The 23164-nt window shown below is 41.9% G+C and overlaps 1 protein-coding gene across 1 annotated transcript in view; it reads left to right on the forward strand.

The window, feature by feature from the left end:
* The window catches only part of DIDO1 (death inducer-obliterator 1), a 48282-nt gene that overhangs the window by 18630 nt on the left and 6488 nt on the right, over window positions 1–23164 (forward strand). Inside the window, exons 7-16 of the mRNA XM_062009487.1 lie at window positions 225–447; window positions 13263–13698; window positions 14549–14708; window positions 15163–15279; window positions 15374–15481; window positions 15915–16050; window positions 16178–16718; window positions 17348–17501; window positions 18314–18403; window positions 19054–19249. Coding sequence (XP_061865471.1) covers window positions 225–447; window positions 13263–13698; window positions 14549–14708; window positions 15163–15279; window positions 15374–15481; window positions 15915–16050; window positions 16178–16718; window positions 17348–17501; window positions 18314–18403; window positions 19054–19249 — 2161 coding nt within the window. The remainder of the gene's footprint in view (window positions 1–224; window positions 448–13262; window positions 13699–14548; window positions 14709–15162; window positions 15280–15373; window positions 15482–15914; window positions 16051–16177; window positions 16719–17347; window positions 17502–18313; window positions 18404–19053; window positions 19250–23164) is intronic.

Genomic DNA, 23164 nt, shown 5'->3' on the forward strand with positions numbered 1-23164 from the left:
AACCCAACCCAGCTTGATGATATTGTTTTGAGATGGTTTCTTTACCATTCTCTTTTCCTGAAGTTACAGTGCATATTTCCTTTGGTTTATAGACTTGAATGGGATCTGACAACATTTGAAGTGTATTTACAGGAGCTTTAGAAAAGATATTTGTGTGCGTGTGCATAACTGTCTCACTTTATATTTGATGAGTGGTAGTAATTAAGCTTCTCTTTATCATCCAGGGAGGTACTAAGCCTCTTTCAAACCTAAAGAGACCATTTCCTGAGAAAAGAGAGACGAATTTGAAGACTGTTTTGACACCTACCAAGACTGAGGCAAACACTCAACCTGTTGCTAAAGAGCCCGCAGCAGAAATCAGCACACCGTCCTGGGCAAGCGATCATAATTACAATGCTGTAAAGCCTGAAAGGACTGCTGCCATTTCATCTTCACTGTTGTTCAAATGTATGTATCGCATAGGGATATTCCTGAATAATCATTTCCATTTTCTTTGAATACACATCCATTCTTGGCTCTGCAAGACCAGGGAGTATAGGATTTGGGTTTGGTTTGGGTTTTTTTCCCTTAATGTGGCACCAAACTACTTTTGTCCACCTTCAAAGATTCACACGCAGAGATACACACAAATGGGTGACACTTATAGAAGGTTCATTTGTATCATGTGACAGTTGTATGATTAAGAGCCTGTCAATCTACCCATCTGATTCTGGATGACAACTACATGATTAAGCTTTAATTTTTTCCCATAAAGACAAACAACTGTTTCTAAGCTAGAAGAGGTAAGTATTGACCCATCTGTGTTAAGCGTTACAAAAAGGTTGCAGAGTGTGCACTGTGCATCAGCAATTGACTGTACTACTTTGAATTGTGATTTTTATTTTTGTAATCTAGATTTGGCACCTGTCTCTCAGGTCTTGCATTTTCAGTGCTAGTGCCAAGAATGAAACCTTCAACGTGGTGTCCGAGGATACTTTTACACTTCGGCAAACAGCTTTTAACTGTCGAGTATATCCGAGTTCTTCCTGCTGCTTTTCTTCCTTACATGAAATAATTTAAGGACCATTCTTTCCTTTTAAGTTTGGGGGGAGGCACTGCTCTTTTGGTTTGGGTTTTTTTTTTCCTCTCTATTTATAATTTATATGTTCATACTTCACACATTATCCACACACACAAGAACACATCTGAAGTGGATATTAGGCCAGAGATATTGCCTTGCATATTTTTGCAGGTCTTGAATAGCATCCTTGTAATTCGTGTAAAGGTAAGTAAATAATGCTTTGTAGCATGAACAAATCTTTGCTAATGATATTTCTTTGATTGACTCCAGCTAATGCAGCAGTGGAAGTCCAGATGAAATCCTACATTTCACCTTTACAACACACATGACCCTGGGGTCTAATGTTTTACTCACTTGAAGATTAATGAATTCAGAAATTCAGTTCTCAGCTTTCTTAACCACACTTTAGCCAGTTTACATTTTATTTTCAGAAATAAACCTAGTTATGAAACACTTTTATGTAAAGTAACTGATAAATTCAGAATTTATCTTTCAGATGAGATTTTTAAAGTGTAATTTTTAAACACTAAAGGGAACAGCAGTTACTCTAAATTGCTGTTTATTATTATAGGCCATAGTAGACTTAGTTGACATATTTTAATTGTATTTACCCACATCCAAATGTTTAGATAGTTACAATTCTTCCTTGTGTATTTTGTTACTTGGCCCTGTGCCTTTTTCTATCTCAGTATAATTGCAGATGTCCATACAACCATATAAATCAAAATGTGTTTATTGCTATAGGGGTTTTTGTCTAAGAGACAGGAGTGCAGGTTTTGAGTCAGTGAGTTTGGGAGTCTTTTATAGGGGGTTGCTCTTAAGTTTTACCACACTGGAGCTCATACAGATTTAGCCAGTTCCAGTACAAAATTGGATTCCTCTAGCTAAATTGTAAAATGGTTCAAAAATACGTATGTGAATATATATATATGTACCAGACTTCAATAACAAATAGAAAACAACATAGCTCGTGTGATGAGGAACTCTCGTATCAAATGCAAGGAAGAAATTCAAATTGCTATTTTTAAGGTAAGTTTTACTAATGTGGGGACTCTGTGTCATTACTAAACTCCCAGGTGAATTGCGTATTTGTGAAAGAAAGTGTCCTGCTTTTTGCTGGATGGGTGATCTGTAATCTTCCTGAGAAGCTGCCATTGCATCATCTTTAAGAGTATTCTCAAACAAATCTTTATATGCTGTTCAAAACAGAAGTCACACCGTCATGGAAATTCACTAGAGTCATCTCACTTCAGCTCTCAAAAATTTAGACTAAGTCCCTAAGTCTGAGTTAGTCTGTCAAGAAAAATGCCTTCAGTGGACAAAACATACAGTCTGGTTTAGACACTAATCTTACAACAAAGTGACTCACTGTTTAGAAATGTGTATTTCTGAACACTGACTGACAGATGTTTCAGATGACTAGTTCAGCCACCTGGGTGTTCAGCATTTGGACCTCAGGCCACTGAGGTTCTCCTCTCAGAGATGACTAAGGACAGGCTTCTTCAGCAGCAGTATTTCAAGGTACACCCACATTCTCCTAGAGCCATGTTCTTCAAATCCATGATTATGACTTCACTGCACGAGGCCTTCAGGAATTAAGAAAACTGAACACAGTCAGACAGAGTTTTTCTGTCAGTCAGTTTATCACCTTTCAGACATGGATTTACTTTACATGTTTACTCTGTACTTGTCAGATACAAGATGTTTTTGTTGTTGCATACAACAGTAGTTTTATTAAGTAGTAGCAAGAAGAAAATCAAGCCACTCTACAGGTGTCACTGGGTGATAGAGATGTGTATTTACATCTAAACCCTGCCACCAAGCCCACTTCTCTCCTCCTGATCTGTTGTAGAGGATGTTTGGGCTGTACTTGGAAGGGACTTTGCACACCAAAATCTGGAGCCTGATTAATAACACTGCCTAGCATCTTGATGTGCCCAGTGAAAATAATCCTATTTATGTAATAATTAGAGTAGGAAATACCTTGCAATGTTGTAATAAGTGAATAGTTAAGTACAAGTTTTTAAAGTTGCAGGTAGTATTCAAACCACACATATAAAAGGAAATGAGTTATGTGTCACCTTCCCTTTCAGAAGCGTCACTTTTAAGTTCATTAGGAAGACTGGTATTAATGTAATATGCAGTGCTCAGCTTTTATACTGAATTTCAGAGGTCATCCTAGCTTCCCAATTGATACAAGTACATGGATTGTTGAGATTTAGGAACATTTTTGTTCAGAGATTCAAGTTGTGATAGAAAACCTGGCTCTGTCCTGTGAGTTGGGGTTAATGTTGAGGTCAAATCAGAGGAGATGTAAAATCCCTAACAAAAGCAAAACAAACTCCCATTTGTCCAGTAAGATCATCTGGATGCTTGTGGGGAAACAACACCCAAAATGGTTTGTGAAACTTTTTGGTGGTGTTGTCTTGCAATAATAGGAAGCATCACTTTTAATTATACTGGAAGGGGATAAACTTTAAACAGCTTAATATAAACATGTTTTTTTCCAGAGGGTACCACCAGAGCAGTTTACATCCACTGCTGATTTGACTCTCAGAACTTTAAGTGTAAAAGTTTTACACTAATTAATAGCATGAATTGCATTTGTAACAGTGTTTGTCCATTATATTCACTGCTGCCCTGTAAAAAGGGGATACAGGAATACTTCCAATGTGAAGTTTGCTGAGGCTGCAAAGGTTTCTCATCAGTCTCGGTATTTGTTTGAAGCACCTGAAGTCAGGTTTTCTGCTTGATAAAGCAAAACTTTAGACTTTTTTCCCTGTATTTTGTCCTTTAATTGCAAAACAGAAGTCAAATATATCATCAGTTTAAAATAGAAAATGAGTCCAGAAGGAGGGGAAGAAGATGGGTGTTTGCAGTATCCCAGTTTTTAAACTACCCCGTCATAAGTATATTAAGTACTTACCAGTGGTTCAAATCTTTGTTGAGGTTCATCTGTCTTACCTAACTCACCTCAGGTGCTAGAACTTCTTAACTGAATTTGTTGATAGAAGTAACCAAGTGCACAGGAGAATGAAGAGGATTTCTTAGAAAAAACCTGAAACCCTAAATGTGTTTCTTACTGTTGTTCCTATAGTAGAACTCCCTGAGTAAGGGGCATTTCTGTGCCACATCACACCACTAAACTTCTGTTGACTTGGCTGTAGGCAGATTAAATAGAGTGGGGTTATAGCTGTCCTTAGCTCTGGGGAGACTTAGCAGCCTCCAGTCCCTAAAGGGGCCTGCAAGAATGGTTTAGAGGGACTTTTTACAAGGGCCTGCAGTGACAGGACAAGGAATAATGGATTTCAACGAGATGTGAGGAAGAAGTTCTTCCCTGTGAGGGTGGTGAGGCCCTGGCACACGTTGCCCAGAGAGGTTGTGGCTGCCTCATCTCTGGAAGTGTTCAAGGGCAGGCTGGATGGGGCTGTGAGCACCCTGGGCTAGTGGAAGTTGTCCCTGCTTATGGCCAGGGGAGTGGAATGAGATAACCTTCAAGGTCCCTTCTAGCCCCAGCCAGTCTAGGATTCTATATCTTACTTGCTGCTAGTGTTTCACAGAAGTTAAAGAGTGGGACAGTGAATGGCAGTGTTTCATGAGGGCAGAAGCAGTGTTTGTGGTACCTCTCCTGCATCTCCTGGGAGTGGGAGGACACGTTTGAGGAGCCCTGGCTCTGGGGATGCAACTTCCTTTTATTATCCCCTTTCAGTTTCCTTTGTTTCTTCTGCAGCTTAAGTTTTCTACACAGAAGACCTATTCACAAAGTGAGTAGTGTTTATGTGTATAGTTAAAGATCCCAGACACAAAGTGCACTTGGATTGCTTTGTTCCTCTACACCTCCAACACAGTACGGGACGCTGTAAAAGGGAACACAGCGATGCTCAGAGCCCATCATCAGAAAGTGAACTGCACACCAAAATGCTTTGTTTATAGCAAATAGAATTTATGAGGGTTTTTTCTAGTGTCATTTTTGTTTTCTCTGTGATGACAGTATGCAGACAGGAAGGAAAGAAAGTAACTATACCACTCTAAAGCATGAGGGAAATCTAGTACACTTGAGAGGAGTCAGGAGGTAAAGTGATGTAGGATGCTGTAAGTATTGTTGTGAAAAGAAAAGAAGCTTTGTCTGCCCACAGACAGGTGCCAATTTAATACTTCAGGGAAGACTGTACCAGTTGAAGTTGTGACATTCCAAATAAGTGCAGTGTGTATTGATATATACTGCTGCTGGTTTAGCTTAACTTCATACTAGAAGGAGGAGCTGCTCTTAAGTCAGAAGTATACTTTGTAAGAGCTGATTGTAGTTAAGCTTGATGCTTTTGTTTTGGTGTGAGTGCTTCTCCATAGGAAAAACTAGCTGGTGCCAAGTTCCATACTGCTGTAACTAAGCTGCTTCTGGCATCTGGATTAACTCCTTGAAAGCAAAGGTGTCTTATATTCTGTACTGTAGACCCATACAAAGAGGCAGTAAGTATGGAGTAGTACCAGGGGAATAAAAAGATTCATTTTACGTTCCTGGCTGTCTCCTGGGGTACGTGGCTGCTGTATACATAGATCTTGGCCTTAACCCTTGTCAGCTAGAAGAATTCTCAGAAAGGCTGCTGACAGACCACGTAGTGATCAGAATACCTAAGACAAGTCTGCCAGAAGTTCTGAGAAATTCATATTGAAGATCTTCTGGCTTTAAGGTTATAGTGGAGGAGTGGCTGGTGTAATGCAGCTCCGGTGCTGAACTTACATCATGAGAATGGCAGGGGCTGAGCTGGCACAGAGGCTGGCACGGGGTCTGAGCCCTGGCCATGCAGCGAGGCAGACCAGTGGTGGCTGCTGAAGCCAGTATCCTCTGGGACCCAGCCAATACAAAGGAGCAGTGGGACCCTTGGGGAGCAATTGTCATCTGCCTGTGAACTACTGGAGCTCCCCTCCTCTGCTCTACAAGGTATGTTGCATCTGCCCTGTGGCTGTCGGCCACGTGAGGATTTTTGCCGTGTCTCTTAAGTTAGGAAGGCTGGTCCTGGCTGCTGGCATGTTTCCTGTTTTGCCTTTCAAGCGCTTGGACAACAGAGCCAGCACTCGTGCCATCATGGGTGCTTGGCTTCAGTATAAGGAACTATTGCTGAGGGGAAGTTTGGGGGGACAGAAGCGTGGTACAACTTGCGGATGCACTATGAATACGAGGGTGGTTTATCTCTTGTCATCAACACTGAAAGTGATGAAAGTTTGATTAAAAAAACCTCACCACCCTCTCGCTGTTTTGCTTTCTTTTACTAATATTACTTCAGTTCTTTGAACTTGCTCACTTGGCTGCATAGCCAGTGAAAAAGATCTTTCACTGCTAGTCCCTAAATAAAAGGGGTTTTTTGAGGTGATCACTTGCGCTTTGGAGTCAAGTTTTGCCTCTGATCTTGGTGCTGCTGATTTGCTGTGTTTGGTCTGTACTGGACTTGGAACCTGAAGATGGCCTGTCCCTGCAAGGAGTGACGATACTGATCCATGAACAGTCTGGAAAATAAGGAGCCCTTATTTTGCAGCAGATAGTGCCTCTCACTCGGGAGTGGTGTAGTTGGGAAGATGCATCTAATGGAGATGTGTCTACTGTAGATCGGACCAATCGCTGTGATTTCATGTAGATTAAAGCAAAACTTTGCTTGTCTTAAGCTACAGCGTTGCATGAGCATAACTACAGCGTTGGCTTGAATGCAAACAAATCACCACCACAGAAAAGGTCCTTGTCTCAGAGTTTCCTAAGTTCTTTAACTTCAGAGACAGGGTTGCTTTCTTTGTGTGTCTGAATGTAAAGGCTTGGCACACCTGCAGCTTAATTCCGAGCTGCTCGCTGCAATGTAGGTTAGAAGGGATAAGAGACTTGTGAAGAAAACCAGCAGGGTGTAGGAGGCACACCTCTCAAACACTAGTGTTTGATAATAAAGTTTGATTTGGTCTTGAAAGTGAAAGCAGACACATTTTTCTATAGGCAATTATCAGTGAGAACTAACACAAACCTGTTTAATAGCAGTTCAACACTCGTGAATTCTTCAGAACTAACGCTAAGCTATCTTTGAGGGCAATGATGGACAGCCTAGCAAAAACAGGTTTCAGGAAAGCAGCAGTTGAACGGCCGTGGAGCTGCAGCAGTTACAACCCACCTCACCTTGGCAGCCCTGGGCACTGGTGCTCGGTGCCACCGAGGGTGCTTCAGTGGCACCCGGCAGGATTGACTCTTCGGCGAGTTGCTGGGGCTCAGAGATGGCAGGCACGCATGCCAGCAATGTGACTGTGCAAAGGCTGCTCCCCAGGAACCTCTCCTCGCTGGTAAGTAACTTCCCATTGTGGAGTGCTTTCTAACTGACATCTGAAGCACCAGCTCAACTGTTTGTTTTGTTCAGGTTTCTTTAAGTTGGATAATGCATCAAAAGTTTTCACTTCAGAAGAACTCGTGGATGAAAGTTTGGGATCAGCCACTGCGTTGGGGTGGAGGGGTCAGGTTAAATTCTGTGATTTCTGGCGGGGGATGGGGTCATACCACAGCTGCATCACATGTCCTGTTGGGACCTAGTGAGACTGAGTGGCAAAGGGAAGCTGTTGGAACAACACCAGTTTCAAATTTGAGAGATAACCCAGCCTGTTGTCCAACAGTTTTACAAAGGGGGGAAAAAGCCGTTCTTAAATTCCCAGATATTGACAAATAGAGGGGGAAATCCTTCCATCTTCTCTGAGCCAAAAGCCTGTCCTTTTCTACTGCGATAGGTGCCAAAAGGGGCTGCCCCTCACCTTGTGCAGCGTGCAGAGAGGAGAGGCACGGCACACTGGGACGGCTGCACAGAGGAAGGGGCAGCGCTGCTGCCTGCCCCTGGCCGAGGACCTGCCGGACCATGCACAGCACCACAGGACAAGCTCACAGGCCAATTCTTGAGTGACACTCCAAATGCTGGCTGGGGAGGGGGTTGTGAATTCCTAACTAGATGATTACTTCTGGCCAGAGTTTTCACACCTGCATTCTGCTCAGCTGTTGAAGCTGTTGTAAAGGACAGTGCTGTTGCTTAGCTGTAGAGATTAGCTCTTCTCAGAATACATTATCACTGGGCTCTGGGCAGCCTCTGTGCAGGCTGAAGGAGAATACCTTCCACCTGCAAAGCCGCACCAGGGCATTTTCCTCTATTTTGACACTAGTTTTTTATGACATAGAATTCCTGTGAAGTGTAGTGAAGGATCTACTTTAAAAGGTACATCACAAGTAGCTGCCCTCTGCTGCTTAGGTTTATTTATTCATACCATGGAATTTTACATCAGTCCCTTTTTTTTTAAACAGAGAAGTGTTACCTACCAGCTGCCTTAGTGTAGATGCCACACAAACTTGTGTGCTCTGTGTACATTTGAAAGTTAATTATATGGGGTTTTTTTCAGTGCCAGGAGCATGGGGAGTGTCTGCAGAACCTCCCCCGTGCCTGAGCAGCCTCAGTGCCCTGGGCTTGGGAGGCTCAGCGCTGTGTCTGTGCTGTTTCCTCAGTGGGGGGAGCTGACGTCCCGCTCCCTCAGGCCCGTGCTGCAGCTGTGGAAAGGTCTGTGCAAGCTGGACAAGACGAGGCAGCCATCAGCCTGTGCTTCCCACACACTGCCCTCAGGAGTTTTTCCTCAGGGGGAAATACCTTGGATTAGTGTAGATGGAGGAGAAGCCAGGGAAACATTAAGACCCCAGAAGCGTTGGTTGTGTATGAACAGCCTTACGCCAGGTTGTTAATTCTGTGGGGAAACTTCTGATTAGTACTACAGAACAAACAGATTGTGTGGCTGCAAGATACTCTTCACAAAAGTCTTCAGCGTTCTGTAGTAGTACCTGAGATCCCTGAGCGTTGCAGACTCAGTACAGAACAGACTTCAGCTGTAGCTGCCTAGGGTTTATCTACAGCATGGTTTAAAACTTAGCATTAGCTAGAGCACAAAATTGAACGTCTTTAAAGTGTGATTTGAGTGATTTTTAAATACCAACAAAAGTAATTGCACATTTCTTCAGGTATTTAAAAGTTGGGAAAAGATAATGTCTCCAAGATAACCCATCACACAGGAGATGATTTAACTAGAAACTCAGGGTGGTAGTGCCGTGTTTTTGAAGTGGCTTTCTACAGCTGCTATTCCAAAGAAAGACTGGGTGGAGAAGGAAAGGAAGAAAACCAGCATAGGCTTTAATGCTATACAGAGGTGATTTTAAGAGACAGAGGAGGAGCACAGTTTTCTCTGAATGATTTCTGTGCTGGTGGTGTAGAACAGCCTGGATTTACAGGTGGGGGATCGGTTCACAGGACAAAAGGGGGAAAATAGGCACTAATGTTTTGTTTCAAATCCTGTTTTTTAACATAAGCTATGGGAGGTACACCTGAGTGTTCAAAAGTGCCAAAGAGCCACATAGTACCTTATTGTTGCAGCAGTCTTCTGTCTGTGGTGAAACTGCCTGAGTTCTGTAGGACTGGGTGGGGTCATGTTCAATAGTCTCCTCTCTCCTATCTTACATTTGTTGAAGAGCACTTGTAGGTGTGCTGGAGCTACATATCAAAATACCACAGTATAAAATACGGTGGCCAGTATGTATAATAGGCATTGCCTGTGTCTTCAAGCTGTCCATGAACTGCAAGGCCAAGCAATGTGAAACTTATTGTCTGAGAGAACACCTGATCCGTTGCGTGGCCCCTCAACGTGCTGAGCGACCGTGGCATGTGTTCAGGAGCAATTCCACGTATGTTGGCATACTGCTCTCTGAAGAGACTACATGTTTCTGTTAACTCTTCCAAATATACACTACCTTGTTGCATACCAATCAGAAGACAGTGTGAGCTTTGGGATGTGATCATGTTGCAGCTCAGTCAGTAGCAGAGCAGCTGCTCCCAGAAGAGGCAGCCCTGCTCCATCCTCACCCTAGGCTGGGTACTCCTGTGTGTTGGAGCCAGGGCTTGTGTCACGACACAGTGAGTTGCTGCAGCACATTAATCTTATCACTAAACTCCCAAAACTTGATAGAAGTTGTCATTCCTCATCATCAAAATAGGATAAGAGGGGTTTTTTAGATGAGATTCATCTACAGCCATCTCAGGTTATTTGCATATGTAGAACTGAAGTGATATTGATTCTGTCAGACGTGCACATGGTTTGACATTGTCCTTCACATAGGGATGTGTCCTGTAAATTGAAAAAGGTAACTGGGAGAGGTTTTGAGGCACTGGGTGCTGTACCATCAATTTCTCTAATCAACAAGTACTGCTAGGTAGACAGTTGTATTGGTATGAAGTAGTTTGAAACTGTTAAAACTTGCATGAAGCTTATGAAATATTTGCACACTTTCTAATGGTTAAAGAAGCAGAGAATTACACTCAGGACTTTGGAAACCTTGCTAAGTAGTCCTGGTGGTAGCTTGCAGAATAAAGGATGTATCTGCATCTTTCTTCTGGGACACTTGTTGATTCTGCTGCCCTTCAACCCTGGGCACTTCAGTCTGCCTTTGTACTAGTGCCTTTGATTTATTTACTTACAAGTTTCTTACTACAAATAGGTGTTTGTAACAGGGAGAGGTTTGTGGTGGGGGTATAGTTCTCGCATACATACAACATCTGATTGACAACACAATGTCTTGGCTGTGCTGTATTTAGTTTTATCAGTGTAGTTCTTGTTAAGTGAACTGATCTTTAAAAAGATAGTGTCTGGAGGATTAAATTCAATTTTAGACTTGGCATTTTGCACTTCTACTGTAAACCAGAAGAACTCGATGTCTTAGCACTGGATTTTACTGCCATTATTCTGAAACCCAAGCTTACAGTCCTGCCTTTCCATGATGAATGAGTCAAATGTGCTTCTGTCCTACCTGCCTGAAAAGGTACAATTCCATGCAGAAGATCCAATACCCCAGAAGAAAAGAGAAGGGTATGACAGCAATTCCTGCAGTGTTATCAGTGCACTCATTCTGGATGTTCAGCTCTCTATTCAAGATTCTTAAAATGGGTTGGCTTTTTCCCTCCCTTAAGTTCTGGGTGCTGAATTCGACCCAACAAAATCATTCAACAATAGTTGCTGATGCCCTTCCCCCTTCCTGGGATTGCCAAAGCCCTCGTGACAATCATATTAGCAGGGTAGGGGAGGATGAGGACATAAGGAGAGATGTGGTGGGTCACATGGAAGGTCTGCCTAGCTCACTCTCTGACAGTGTCCAAGACCAGTCTCCAGGGAAAACTGGGAATGGTGTGAAAGGAATAATTTTAGTCTATAGCAGAATCTTCCCATCCTTTGAAATAATCTAATGTATGGTGACAGCTGTTTTCGTTTTGCACTTCAAACAGTTGTCTCACAGAAAAATTCCTCAAGATGTCTCCTTCAAGGTAAAAAGGGTAAATAAATAGTACTTCTGGATCCTCTGGCTGCTGCTCTGTATGCTCCAGCAGAGCTTCAGCACACACCCTTACACTTTGCCTTACCAGCCTTTGAGTACAGTGTTTTTCCTTAGCTCATCTTAACCACCAGTTTGTGTCTTTGTGGTGAAGCTGCCAGCAAGTGAGAGCCTGGGTAAAGAACCTGGGCTTAGGAGCATCTTTCTGCTGGAAACACCTGCTAACACTGAGCTAATGCCTCCTGAAATGAGAGAGCATCACACTATGCTGGCATTCCAGATCTTCACTGATCTGAGGGGTGTTTCCATTGGAAGCTTGTGCTGATTTGTAGGGGGGAGGTTGAACCAGACACTTTAGAAATGCTTTGTCCACTTTATGTTTGTCTTAGAACAGACATTGGGCAGTTTAGAGCCTTAGTAATTTCTACTGTCATTACAGCAGATATGGGAGGTGAAAAGGGACTATTTGGTCCTTGGTAAGTGAGATTCTCGGGCCTTTCCCAGGAAGTGTCTGTGTTTTCCAACTAGGGCTTCTGGGCTAATTCTACCACAGACTTCCAGTAGTTAAAACTATCACATTTAAGAATTAACTCATTATCTGATCAGAGATTATCTGTAGATTTGTGAGAAACAAAGGTTTTTTGAGGTGTAAACTTGGCTTTTCTGATGGAAACAATAGTGTTTCAGGAGTTGGGTTTCGATAGCTTCCCTCAGAACCCTTCCCCGTGTGAGCTGTCAGGATAAACAGACAACTGTTATCCCACTGTATCTTGGAAATGATGTTTTGTTTGTATGTGTGTAGCTTTGATTTGTCACTGATTTTGCTGTGTTGAATTGTTCCTGTCCATGCCAGAAGGTGGAGAGGTGAAATGCAATTAAAAGAACTGCTTGCTTTGAAAGTCCTGTGATAAGTCTGACTTCAACATGTGTGAGAGCTGGAGCCTTTAGTTACACTTTGTAAATCTTGCATCTTGTGTTTCAAATATGCTATATTTAGTGGAGAATGTGGCTATTATGAATGGAGGAAAATAGATGTCTGTAGCTTGAGCAGAAATAGTAATGTTTTGTTCTTCTAGAAACCTAGACTTTAGGTAGGAATTGACTGGAGAGATCTAGTAAGAGTTTATTGCAGTATCAACAGTGTGATGTTCATGCTATCAATATATTTCAGATTTCTGAGCACCTTCTGTACTGTGTAATGTGCTGGTCTTTGCTTGCTCTTTAAAATACAACATCTGGGTGAAAGGGTTTGTTAACTTCACTGATACTCAGGGTGATGTTGATGCAGTTTCCAATTCCTGGACTCTGTAACCAGATTGGACTCTGCAGTAAACTGGTTCTGTAAGGTGCCATGAGAATTGCTATGTTAAAGTATCAAATGTTGGTTGTATTGCTTGAGCCTGAATTGGGTTGTTTTTTTCCTGATATGTGGAATTTGCGGCTGTTTTTGCAGCTTTTTCCAACTCGGGAGTCTTTGAACCTGCTGCCTTTTTTTGTTCCTTTCTCTGTTTTTCTCCATTTTTCTTGAGTATAGGTTGTAAATACCATTTTCAGCCTTTGGAGCTGAAGTGGAACTCCTGTAAACTCCTCAGTCAGCAGCTGAGACAAAGGATCACAGACAAATGTGCTCACAAAACCTACATGAACCTCTGCATCATGGTTTTAAAATTAACTTAAAAAAGGCTAGTGGAAGGAAATAGTTTAAATTGCCTACTTGATATTTCTCTGGAGAAGCTGTTTCACAGGCATTTCTTTTACAGACTGGTACCTGCTCTTCATGAATAGGAAGTTACAAAGTTAAACCTTTAATATTGTCTCTTCTTGTCTGTTTTACAGCTCAAAGAGAAGAGAAAAGGAATGAAGACAGAGCAGAGTCGCTGTCGAAGAAAGCCCTTCTGTCTGTAGTGGAGAAACAGAAATCTCTCACTAAAAATCTTCCTTCAAAGAAGTCTCCCTCCTTCTCTAACCCCTCAGTAACCAAACAGCCACACAAACCTGCTGGGAGTTTCAAAGGGGTCATTCCCAAGAAACCTTGGCCCTCGTCAGGCAGTGCTGCTTCGAAACATACATCTCTTTCTCATGGCTCATTAGTTTCCAAGAAGCCAACTCCATCTTCCAGCTTGGGTGGAGGACTCAAAAAGCCTTCACAATCTTCTGTTTCTACTGCATCTGGAAGTCAAGCCAAAGCAGCACCTAGCCCTGTCCAGTCACAGCCCAACTCTCAGATTCGACAGAACATTCGACGATCCCTGAAAGAAATTTTATGGAAGAGGTGGGAATGAAAAGCACTTAATTTATAGGGGAAGCTGCAAGTAGAAGTAAACATTTAGCCTGCAGAGTTCTGTTTACATCTTGATAAGAGGCATTGAGGGATTGAATTTTTACAACAGAATTGGCATTTCAGGTTCATATTTGAAGACATTTTAAAATCCTGATGCAAAAGAAAAGTGCATGAGAAGATGCTTCACTGTTGCAACTATATTGAGGCAGATACAGTTAAGAACTAAGTTACAGCACAGAAACTTTCAGAATGCAGCTGCTCTTAAGTTTTAAAATGTGGTGATGGCAGTGTTTGGGAGGTTGTAGGGAGCAAAGGAGAGGAAATACTGTAGTGAAAGGGTAAAGGCATACAGGAGGGATTCCCTCCTCTCCAGAAGTCAAATGAGCAGCAAACTCTGGTCAGTGAACAACTGTATCCCTTGGGAAAGAAGGCAGCCAAGCAAAAAGCAGATTTTCCCACTGGAATTCCTAAAGCTGCTGCAGCCCTCAGTACTTCCTGCAGCCCACTGCACTCTGGTGCCTCTGCAACGAGAATGCTGCTCACAGTGGAGAATCTCAGCAGAAAATTCCAGTCCTCTGGGCTCCCTGTATTGTTCCCAGCAGAGAAGGGCAGGAGCAGTTGTAAAGGCTGACTCAGTTTCCCAAAGGCTGTCTGCCACGGCTGCATCTGGGCAGGAATGAAAGGTCCTGAGAGAGGCTTTGGCTTTGAGGTGTCATTTAAAGGGTCATGAGCCCTCCCTGAGTGAAGGGAAGCCCCGGTTAACTCTGAAAAGTTAGTTCTGAGTGCTCCCTGCAGCTTCTGGCCTACCCTAAATGCACATACCATGTTTTGTTTTTCACAGAGTCAATGACAGCGATGATCTGGTCATGACAGAGAGTGAAGTGGGGAGAGTAGCACTCAATATCGAAAAGGAGATGTTTAATTTGTTCCAAGTTACAGACAACAGATACAAGAGTAAATACCGGAGCATCATGTTCAATCTCAAGGACCCCAAAAACCAGGTTTGGGATTTGCTTAAAGAGTCAACTTGTACTGAGATGTATTTTGTGGTTTTAATGATGTGTCAGACTCTACCCTCAAGAGTTTCTCGTGCTAGAGGAGATTATTAAAAGCCATTCAAGTCTGTAATACGAATCCAAGTAGGACTTCCAAGTCTACTTGAGTTGGCCATGGGTATTTATTAAGCTTTCTTAAAGGAAATACAGACATTATTGATTTCTTCCTGTGATGTTTTGTAGTATAAGTTGGATACTGCCCATGTGCATGATGACTTATGCTTCAAAAGTAAAGTAGCTGCTGGTACAGGTGAAAATATTCACCAGAGAACACTTAAGGCTGCTTTTCTTTTTGTTTTGATGAAACTAGAACAGGTTTTGCCTGTTGAGCTCAGCAAATCTCATTAGTTCCCCAAGCAGGTTCTGTTCTGGATGCTCACAAAGTCTGTTTTCCTTTCAGGGACTTTTTCATCGTGTCCTTCGTGAGGAAATCTCTCTGTCAAAGCTGGTGAGAATGAAACCAGAAGAACTTGTCTCTAAAGAACTGTCTGTGTGGAAAGAGAAACCAGCCAAAGCTGTAAGTAACATCAGTTCTCCCAGCATCCTTTGGTGTGAATTAAGACTGAATTTGCCTGCTCTTTTACCACCAAAATGGTTTTGGTCTGTTTCAGGTGATAGAGTCAAGAAGCAAATCTCATGAAATCAAGAAAACAGTTGTGAAACGGGAACATGTGGCAGCTGTAAATATGGAAGATTCTCCACCAGTGTCTGACTCTGATGTAAGTATCACCCATTGCTTCAGCATGAAGACACCAAATGAGGTAACTGGTAACTGGGGCCTCAGGTGTTTTTTGGCACAAGTTCAGATTATTTCAAGGAACTATTAGTACCTTGTAGGTGTGCTCAGGAACATTTTCCCTTTGAGTTAGGAGTGCAACAGCAAAAGGATGGGTGCATTTTGCATGCCCCTCTAAAATACTGTGTGTTTTTTCAGCCCTTGCAGTCAATTTAGAGAGAAATCTTCTGGTTCTGAACTTTAAATGTCTACCTCAGAGCATGGTAGAATGCAATATTATTTGAGATCTCTGTCTGATGTGCTGTGCTGTCAACTTTTTTGATAAAGAACTTAAGTTATGAATGGTTTCCAAAGTGGTTTTGTATGCTTGAAATGAAGGACCAACTGAAATACTTTTTGTACTCCTTCATTTTTAGGAGCAGCAAGAGTCATCCCGAACTGGACAGAACTCAAACAGTGCTCCTTCTCTAGATGTTTTTAGCAGTATGTTGAAGGATACGACGAGTCAACATCGAGCCCATCTTTTTGACCTGAACTGTAAAATCTGCACAGGTATCTACAGTGCTGACTTTGTGCAAAGGGAAAGAAATGTTATGTGAAAAGTGATGCTTGTTTAGTTTTTTCTCCAAAATTCCTTGATTGTGAAATAATAATCAAAGCCTTTAAAATCCATTTCTAGGTCAGATTTCAGCATCTGAAGATGATATGCCACCTAAGAAGATGAAGATGACGGCTCCTGTTAAAAAGACAGAGTCGAAATCGAAAACAGAAGTTCAGCCCAAGTATGAAAGCTCTGCACCAACAGCAGAGCCTGACAAAGAGGCTGTCTCTGAAAACACAATGGACGTTGAAGTGGGAGCGGCAGCTGAAACGGTTTCTCAGTCAAGCGTAGAAGAGACTTGCATTCCTACAACCCAGAGCCAAAACAATGCAGATTCATCTGTACCTGAAGAGGCTTCAGCTTTTCCTGCCTCTTGTGCTGGTGGGGTTGTCACAACCATAACAGTTTCTGGCAGAGACCCTAGGACAGCGTTAAGCACCTCGTCTGGTGTTGCGACGCCAGCCCTGCGTTCTGCTGCTGCATCAGACAAAGCTTCAACAGGGGAAACAAAACAGGAGACTTCAAAACCAGCTATGGCTGTACCCAAATCAATATTGACAAAACCATCCTCCTCACCAGATCCAAGATATTTAGCAGTTCATCAGTCACCCAACATCAAGTGCGTATACTTAGGATGAAGCCAAGCCACCTAATCACGGTGAAATGTGGCCATTTTCACAGTCCCATGTGTCCCATGTCCTGCTCCCCTTCCCCCAATCCAAAATCATACTCAACTTGAAAGTTCAGGCAGCTTGACTCTGATTTTACACACCTTGGAATCATAGAACGGTAGGGGTTGGAAGGGACCTTTAGAGGTCATCTAGTCCAACCCCCCTGCAGAAGCATTCTCTGTTGTGTACAACTTGCAGAGCATCACACTGGTGACAGCAAAGATTCTACAAGGTGCAGACTCAGAGATCTGCATGTACATTAGTATCTGGAAAGCAGGTGTCTGCTTTCTAGAGGTGGTTGAAAGGCATTTCCAGATTTCTATCCTGTATGACAACACTGTTACATCTGAACTTAGGAGTTGAAATGGCAGCTTGAAGGGAAGTGCATTTCTTCCATGTTCTGGGACTGTACAATGGTAAACATACTGCAAAGTCTATACAAAGCATTTAGTAAAACTACTATCATTTGTTTAAAATTCAGTGTTTGATCAACATGGGGAGGGAGGAAAGGGGGAAAAAAGAAGAGAGCATTCTGCTTTGTGCCCTCTAACCTTCTTGTTTTGTGTTTGTTTTGCAGTGTCGCAGAGCCACGGTCACCTCAGGACAGCGACACTTCTCTCTTTCTCTCTCGGCTCAACACCATTTGGAAAGGATTTATTAATATGCAGAGTGTGGCCAAATTTGTCACTAAAGCATATCCTGTATCGGGGTGCTTTGATTATCTTAGTGAGGTCAGCACTGACATGTCTTTGTTTGGATCTGTTCTGCAGTTCTGTGGCTAGAAAGGCTGGGGACACTGTGTATTGTTCTTAGAACGGTGGTTGTGGTAATGGCATCCCTTTAGTAATAGGAAAAGGAGCTGAAGGATGGAAAAAGCACCTTTTAAAAATTCCTCTCAGATTGATGGAGGATGCTCAGGTCTGTAGGTGTGTTTCTGACAAGGAAGAACAGCTTCCTGTCAGTTTCCTTGTTTGGAAAGGAGTTTGAGAGGCAGCATTTAAAGTAGATGCCTTGTTCTGTTCTCAAACGAGATGGGTCACTGATGGGATCTGTCAGAAAGTTTTGTTTGCCATTGATGAAAAATACCATCCTTTTTACTAATTTTCAACTAAAACCAGTTGGATGATGATATTCTGGGAAGGTGCATGTTCAAGGAACAAGACAGTGTAATTCCTGTGAATCGTGCTCCTGAGTGCAGCATTTCCTGAGAACCCTGTATGTCAGAGAGCAGCTTCCCTATCCAAACCAGGCCATTACTGGGTGTAGAGAGCTGTTAGACACTGTGCTGCTCTCCTTTTTGGAGTGCCATTTCTCTTTCAACTATACTGTCAGGTTTTAGTAATAGAATTAAGCACCTTGAAACTCAGAAACAGCCTGAATTCACATGTTCTAAACCTGTCTGTAGTTAAAAGAGTCTATATGGAAATACTAAAATAGAATAGTGAATTATCCACTGGGCTGCTGGGATGGGGAACCTGCACAGCTTGTAAACTTGAGTCTCTTTTGGTGTTTCTCATCCTGCCATGTGATGCTTCTTGTTTAGGATTTACCAGATACAATTCATATTGGTGGGAGGATCTCACCGAAGACAGTCTGGGATTATGTGGGCAAACTCAAATCTTCGCTTTCTAAGGTATTCACTTACAATCCTTTGCAAAACCCAGGAGAAAAGCAATATAAAATGGCAACTTTGTGTTGCCAAAAGAAATGCTGACATAAATCACACCTCAAAAACTACCAACACCACTTACTGCCTTGTTGATTAGTTGAACAAACGTTTCTGTTGAGCTACAGATCCATTTGATCTCTGTCTTCTGCATAATAGTTACATCTTTATGCTCTTAATTCATTTTGAGTGATTGCACATTGTCCATTCAGTATTGAAGACTGAAATTTGATTTATCAAGAAAAGAATCTGGTCATTTGATGTATGAAATAGAATTTAGCACTAAAACTGCTTCAGAATTGAAAATTGATGCACTGTACAAAAATATAGACATGCAACTAAGACTTTTCCATTTCTTTCCTATTAACTTGAGCCTCCAGATGTTTAATTTGATGTGGAATTCCCAAGTAATGTGTATTTCTGAAAAGGACAAACCTGATTCAGTGTGCATAGTACAAATTTCACAGCAGTACTCTCTTAACGCTGGAGTATTGCCTCAAAAACAGCTGTAGGGTGATAGATGCACAATCTCTTTTAACCCCTGGGCTTTGCCCTTTACCATTTGCTTTGCTGCTGTGTTGCAGGTTGAATTTTTTCACTTTGCTTTTGTATTACAGGAGTTGTGTTTGATTCGTTTCCATCCTGCCACAGAAGAGGAAGAAGTTGCCTATATCTCTCTCTACTCCTATTTTAGCAGTCGTGGTCGTTTCGGTGTTGTAGCTAATAACAACAGGCATATCAAGGATCTCTACTTGATCCCCCTGAGTACTAAGGACCCAATTCCTTCCAAACTCTTGCCTTTTGAGGGACCAGGTAAGCACAAAAAAGGGGAGGCTAAATGCTAGGTAAAATCACCAACCAAAAATCAATCTGAGACAAGTTGTTGAATCTTTAGTTTAAATCTTATTAATTTTTTTTAATATAAAGATAATTTTCAAGCATGTAAATAGGGAAGAAATAGAAATCCAACTCTGCTCAAGAGGAAATGAAATTGACTCAGCCTTTCCAACAAGATGCTTTACACACTGTGAGGAGGATGAGTTTACCTGTAGGATCAAATATATGGAATAGCCACCACACTGAAAAAAAAAACCCAGCCAGCAACCCCCCACCTCCCACCTGCAGCAGCTCCTCCATCCCTCAAACCCCAGGCCCTTACAAATCATTCACAGCAGCTTAAATCAAGCAGGAAACTTTGCCCACAGTGGAGTCCAGAAATCTGTGAAGCCAAAGGTGCTGTTGATGGCGGTTTCCCACGGTGGTCATCATCTCACGTTGCACACGTGATGTGGTGCACAAGGGGTTTGGAAAGTTTTCTTCTGGTTGGAGCAAACTCCAGCCAAATCAATGACTTCTGAAATGTGCTTTGTTCCAGGGGAAAGGGATCCCCATTCCCTGCTGTTGGTAGGTGGCAGGCAGTAGTTGGTACAGGCAGGTTATATCACACTCTTTTTGGGTGAGATTACGGGTTGGCTTGAGTTTGTTCCGTGCTTGTGCATGGAGCATGGTGACAGAAGAACTGAGCATGAAACAGCTTTCAGTTCCAAAATTTGAAGACCTCTTCATCAAAATGGAGGATGTTCATGTGCTTAGTTCCCAAATAAGTGCTTCCTAGCTCTGCTGAATTGGGTTCCTGTTTTAAAACCAGATCCAGTGTCGGGGCGAAAAATCAGGTAAGAAGTTGTTCTCTTCTGGTGACTGTATTAAAACCACAGCATGAAAGACATGTAACCCACACTTCTTAATGACATTTGACACTCCTTTCTTCCACAACCAATAAAAATGTTTTACAGAAAGTGGTCATTGTCTCTTTAAATTGTAAACCCTGTCCCTTTGAATAGAGTTGAGCAAGGACTTGAAGCTTATGATCTGATCAGTATGGCTGGAGGGGGGGAGGAGGGAGAGGGCAATGAAGCCTTGCCACTCCAGAAATCCTAGTTAGAAGATATTGCAGCTGTATCAGCCAGTTCCATCAGGCACATATGGATGATGAATTTCTCCTGTTTCCTGATGGGCTGGATTTGGAGCACAACTGAGGACTTCTGAACTGCACTATTACCTAGAAGATCTGCAGAAAGCTTTGACGTGGGGGATTTAAAACCGGAGGGAAACGGAAGTTTATCCATATTTATACTGAATTCATCTCAGACATTTATTACCAGATGTTGTGTACTGATTGGCTGTCTCTGCAGTGGTTTACTGTGTGGGAATTTACTGTCTTGCACACACACTTAAGTAGTACTTTAATCTCTAGATCTCAAAGCACTTTGTAAAAAATAGTATAATCAGACTTAATAACCAATAGAAAGTGAGTTATTGAGGGATTTAGTGGCAGGATTGGGAACATAGGAGGCATCTTACATGGTTAAGGCAGCTTATTTTTAACAAAACAGACCTATGAGCAAAAGATTCCACAACTGCTGATAGTTTACAATGGGAAGTGTGTTTTTTCTTCAGGTGTGAGGACGTGAACTCTTCCCGATGCTGTTTAGCATGCTCTTAAAAGTTCATCTCAACCATTAAGAACAGCAGCAGCAGCAGAGGAACGTGGCATTACCAACCTTATTTCCTGTGGCCGCCAACTCCATTCAGCAAGTGGCCCTGAATGTGCAGCAGCGTTGCAATGCCAGGGGCAATGCCCCTGAGCTGAGGCTGCACAAATCTGAGGATGGCTGTCAGCTGGTCTTGTGATTAATTAAGACATATTTAAATGGTGTGGTCAAAATTTAAGGAATATCTTGTGTTGGTCTCTGCAGCTTAAAAACATACACCATGGGTGTGCTCAGTCTGTCCCTGTGCTTTTGTAATGATGCACAGAAATCAGGCATCTGTCTTTAACAATACAAGTGACTTCTTGCCAGGTAGGGATGCCAGGGAAAGATGTGGCCATTTTGTGCATAAATATGGTAAAACTGATCTAGGTCATATTTAAGGGTCGGAAGAACAAATATCCATCCAATACTGATATTTAGCAGAGCCCACTTTAATGGCTTTGGTTACAGGATGTAACTCACTAAAACCAGCCTGTGGACTTCAAGTACAAAACATGATAATAACTATTTTATAAATAATTGAACACTGAAACCTCCTAACTCTGCCAACACAGCTTGCAGCACTTTTAAAATGCTTGCATGTGAAAAACAGCCACTGAGCAGTAGCTGGGGACTGCAGCCAACATTTTTGTTATGACCTAAAATTAGATACTTAACCTGTTGATGGAGATTTGAAATAGAATGGGAGTGACCTCTGAAGTGCAGGACTTAGCTGTATGTTTCCATTCAAAGGAAGCATTTAGTGTTTGATGACTTTGAACTGGGCAAATGTAAAAGCCAGGTTAGGCAGAACTTCTAATGTTTGTGTAAAGTTACAGTATCAGAGTTGACATGGTAATGGATTCATTCTGTGATGACTAAACATTCAATTATAACTAATGTTATTAATGTAGTACTGGGATTTGTTGCCTTCAAAATGTGTTGAAAATTTACCCTGTTTTAATTAGTGACTTGATCTCTGTTTCTGACAGGGATTCAAGGCTGATTTTTCAGTCATTGCTGTTTATCAGATATCCTACCCAGTGGATTTTAGAAAGTTGTTTATTTCAATTATTCACTGTCTGAGATTCATTGTGACTAACTGCAGAAGTCACAAGTCTCTGCATACACGTGTGATAAACAAAACATTAATCACAGAGGAGCAGTAAGTGCCTACTGGGAGTTCTTGGATGAAGACCAATTAGTGAGATACTCTGCACTGGTCAACACCAACCAAATGTGGAGTCGTTGCTCACGTACTGACCAAAACCATGCAGCAAATTCTGACACAGTGAACCATTTGGAATGAGTTAGTCTGTTCTGACTATAAATTGGGAACGTTTTCTGAGCTGTCTTGAACTATGCTTAGATCTTGAATACCTAATATTTCCTTTAAAGTAGTGAAGTGCTGTGAGCAGAGCTGCTAGAGTTGCTTTTAGGCTGTGGGTGCAAGTAAGTATTGGTGCAAGTTGAGTATTTATGTATAATAAGCTTAGATTGAACAGAAATGAGTGATTTGTTTAGTTCCTATCCTGCCTATTTGCATCCCCACCTTTCTTATGGGGCAGATTGGAGCATGTACTGAATTAATAGAAATTCTTAGTTCTGGTAACTCAGCTGGTTCATTTTCTTCAGGTATTTTAAATCTTTATCAATTTCTTAATAGGAAAGAAGGTGGAAATTGGCAACATTTACTAACACAGGCAAAACTCCTTTTTGGCACTGGGTTTTACATGTATAAATAGGAAATAGTCTGTAGTAAAAAATGGGAAAGAAAAGGTTATTGGAAACAATCTATCCCTCTTAACCACAGAAATACATCAAACTTGAACTATGGAGTAAGAGAAGTTCTGATTTGGATCTGGAATGCATTCTACAGAATAACCATGTTGCAGAGACTTTCACTCAAGCTTAATTATTCTTGTTTCTTAATGTAATTATAGCAACAGCCACCTCTGATAGGAAATCTCAAGCATCTGTAGTTCTCTTCTATTGATTTCTCAGTGTGAAGTTAGCAACCAAAAGCTTGGTAGAAGGTGTTGTTTATTAAACTTGAACAGAAATGGAGGCAAACAGCTGATGCCATTTTCTCATTAGATGGTAAATGTAGGAATTCCCTTGAAACCTCGACTTGGTTGTTTCAGCAGAGTGGTGTATCTGTGAGTCTGCTTTGCTAATGGAGTGTATCTGCAGCTCT

This window comes from Colius striatus, chromosome 16 (assembly GCF_028858725.1).
Source record: "Colius striatus isolate bColStr4 chromosome 16, bColStr4.1.hap1, whole genome shotgun sequence".
NCBI classification, from domain to species: Eukaryota; Metazoa; Chordata; class Aves; order Coliiformes; family Coliidae; genus Colius; species Colius striatus.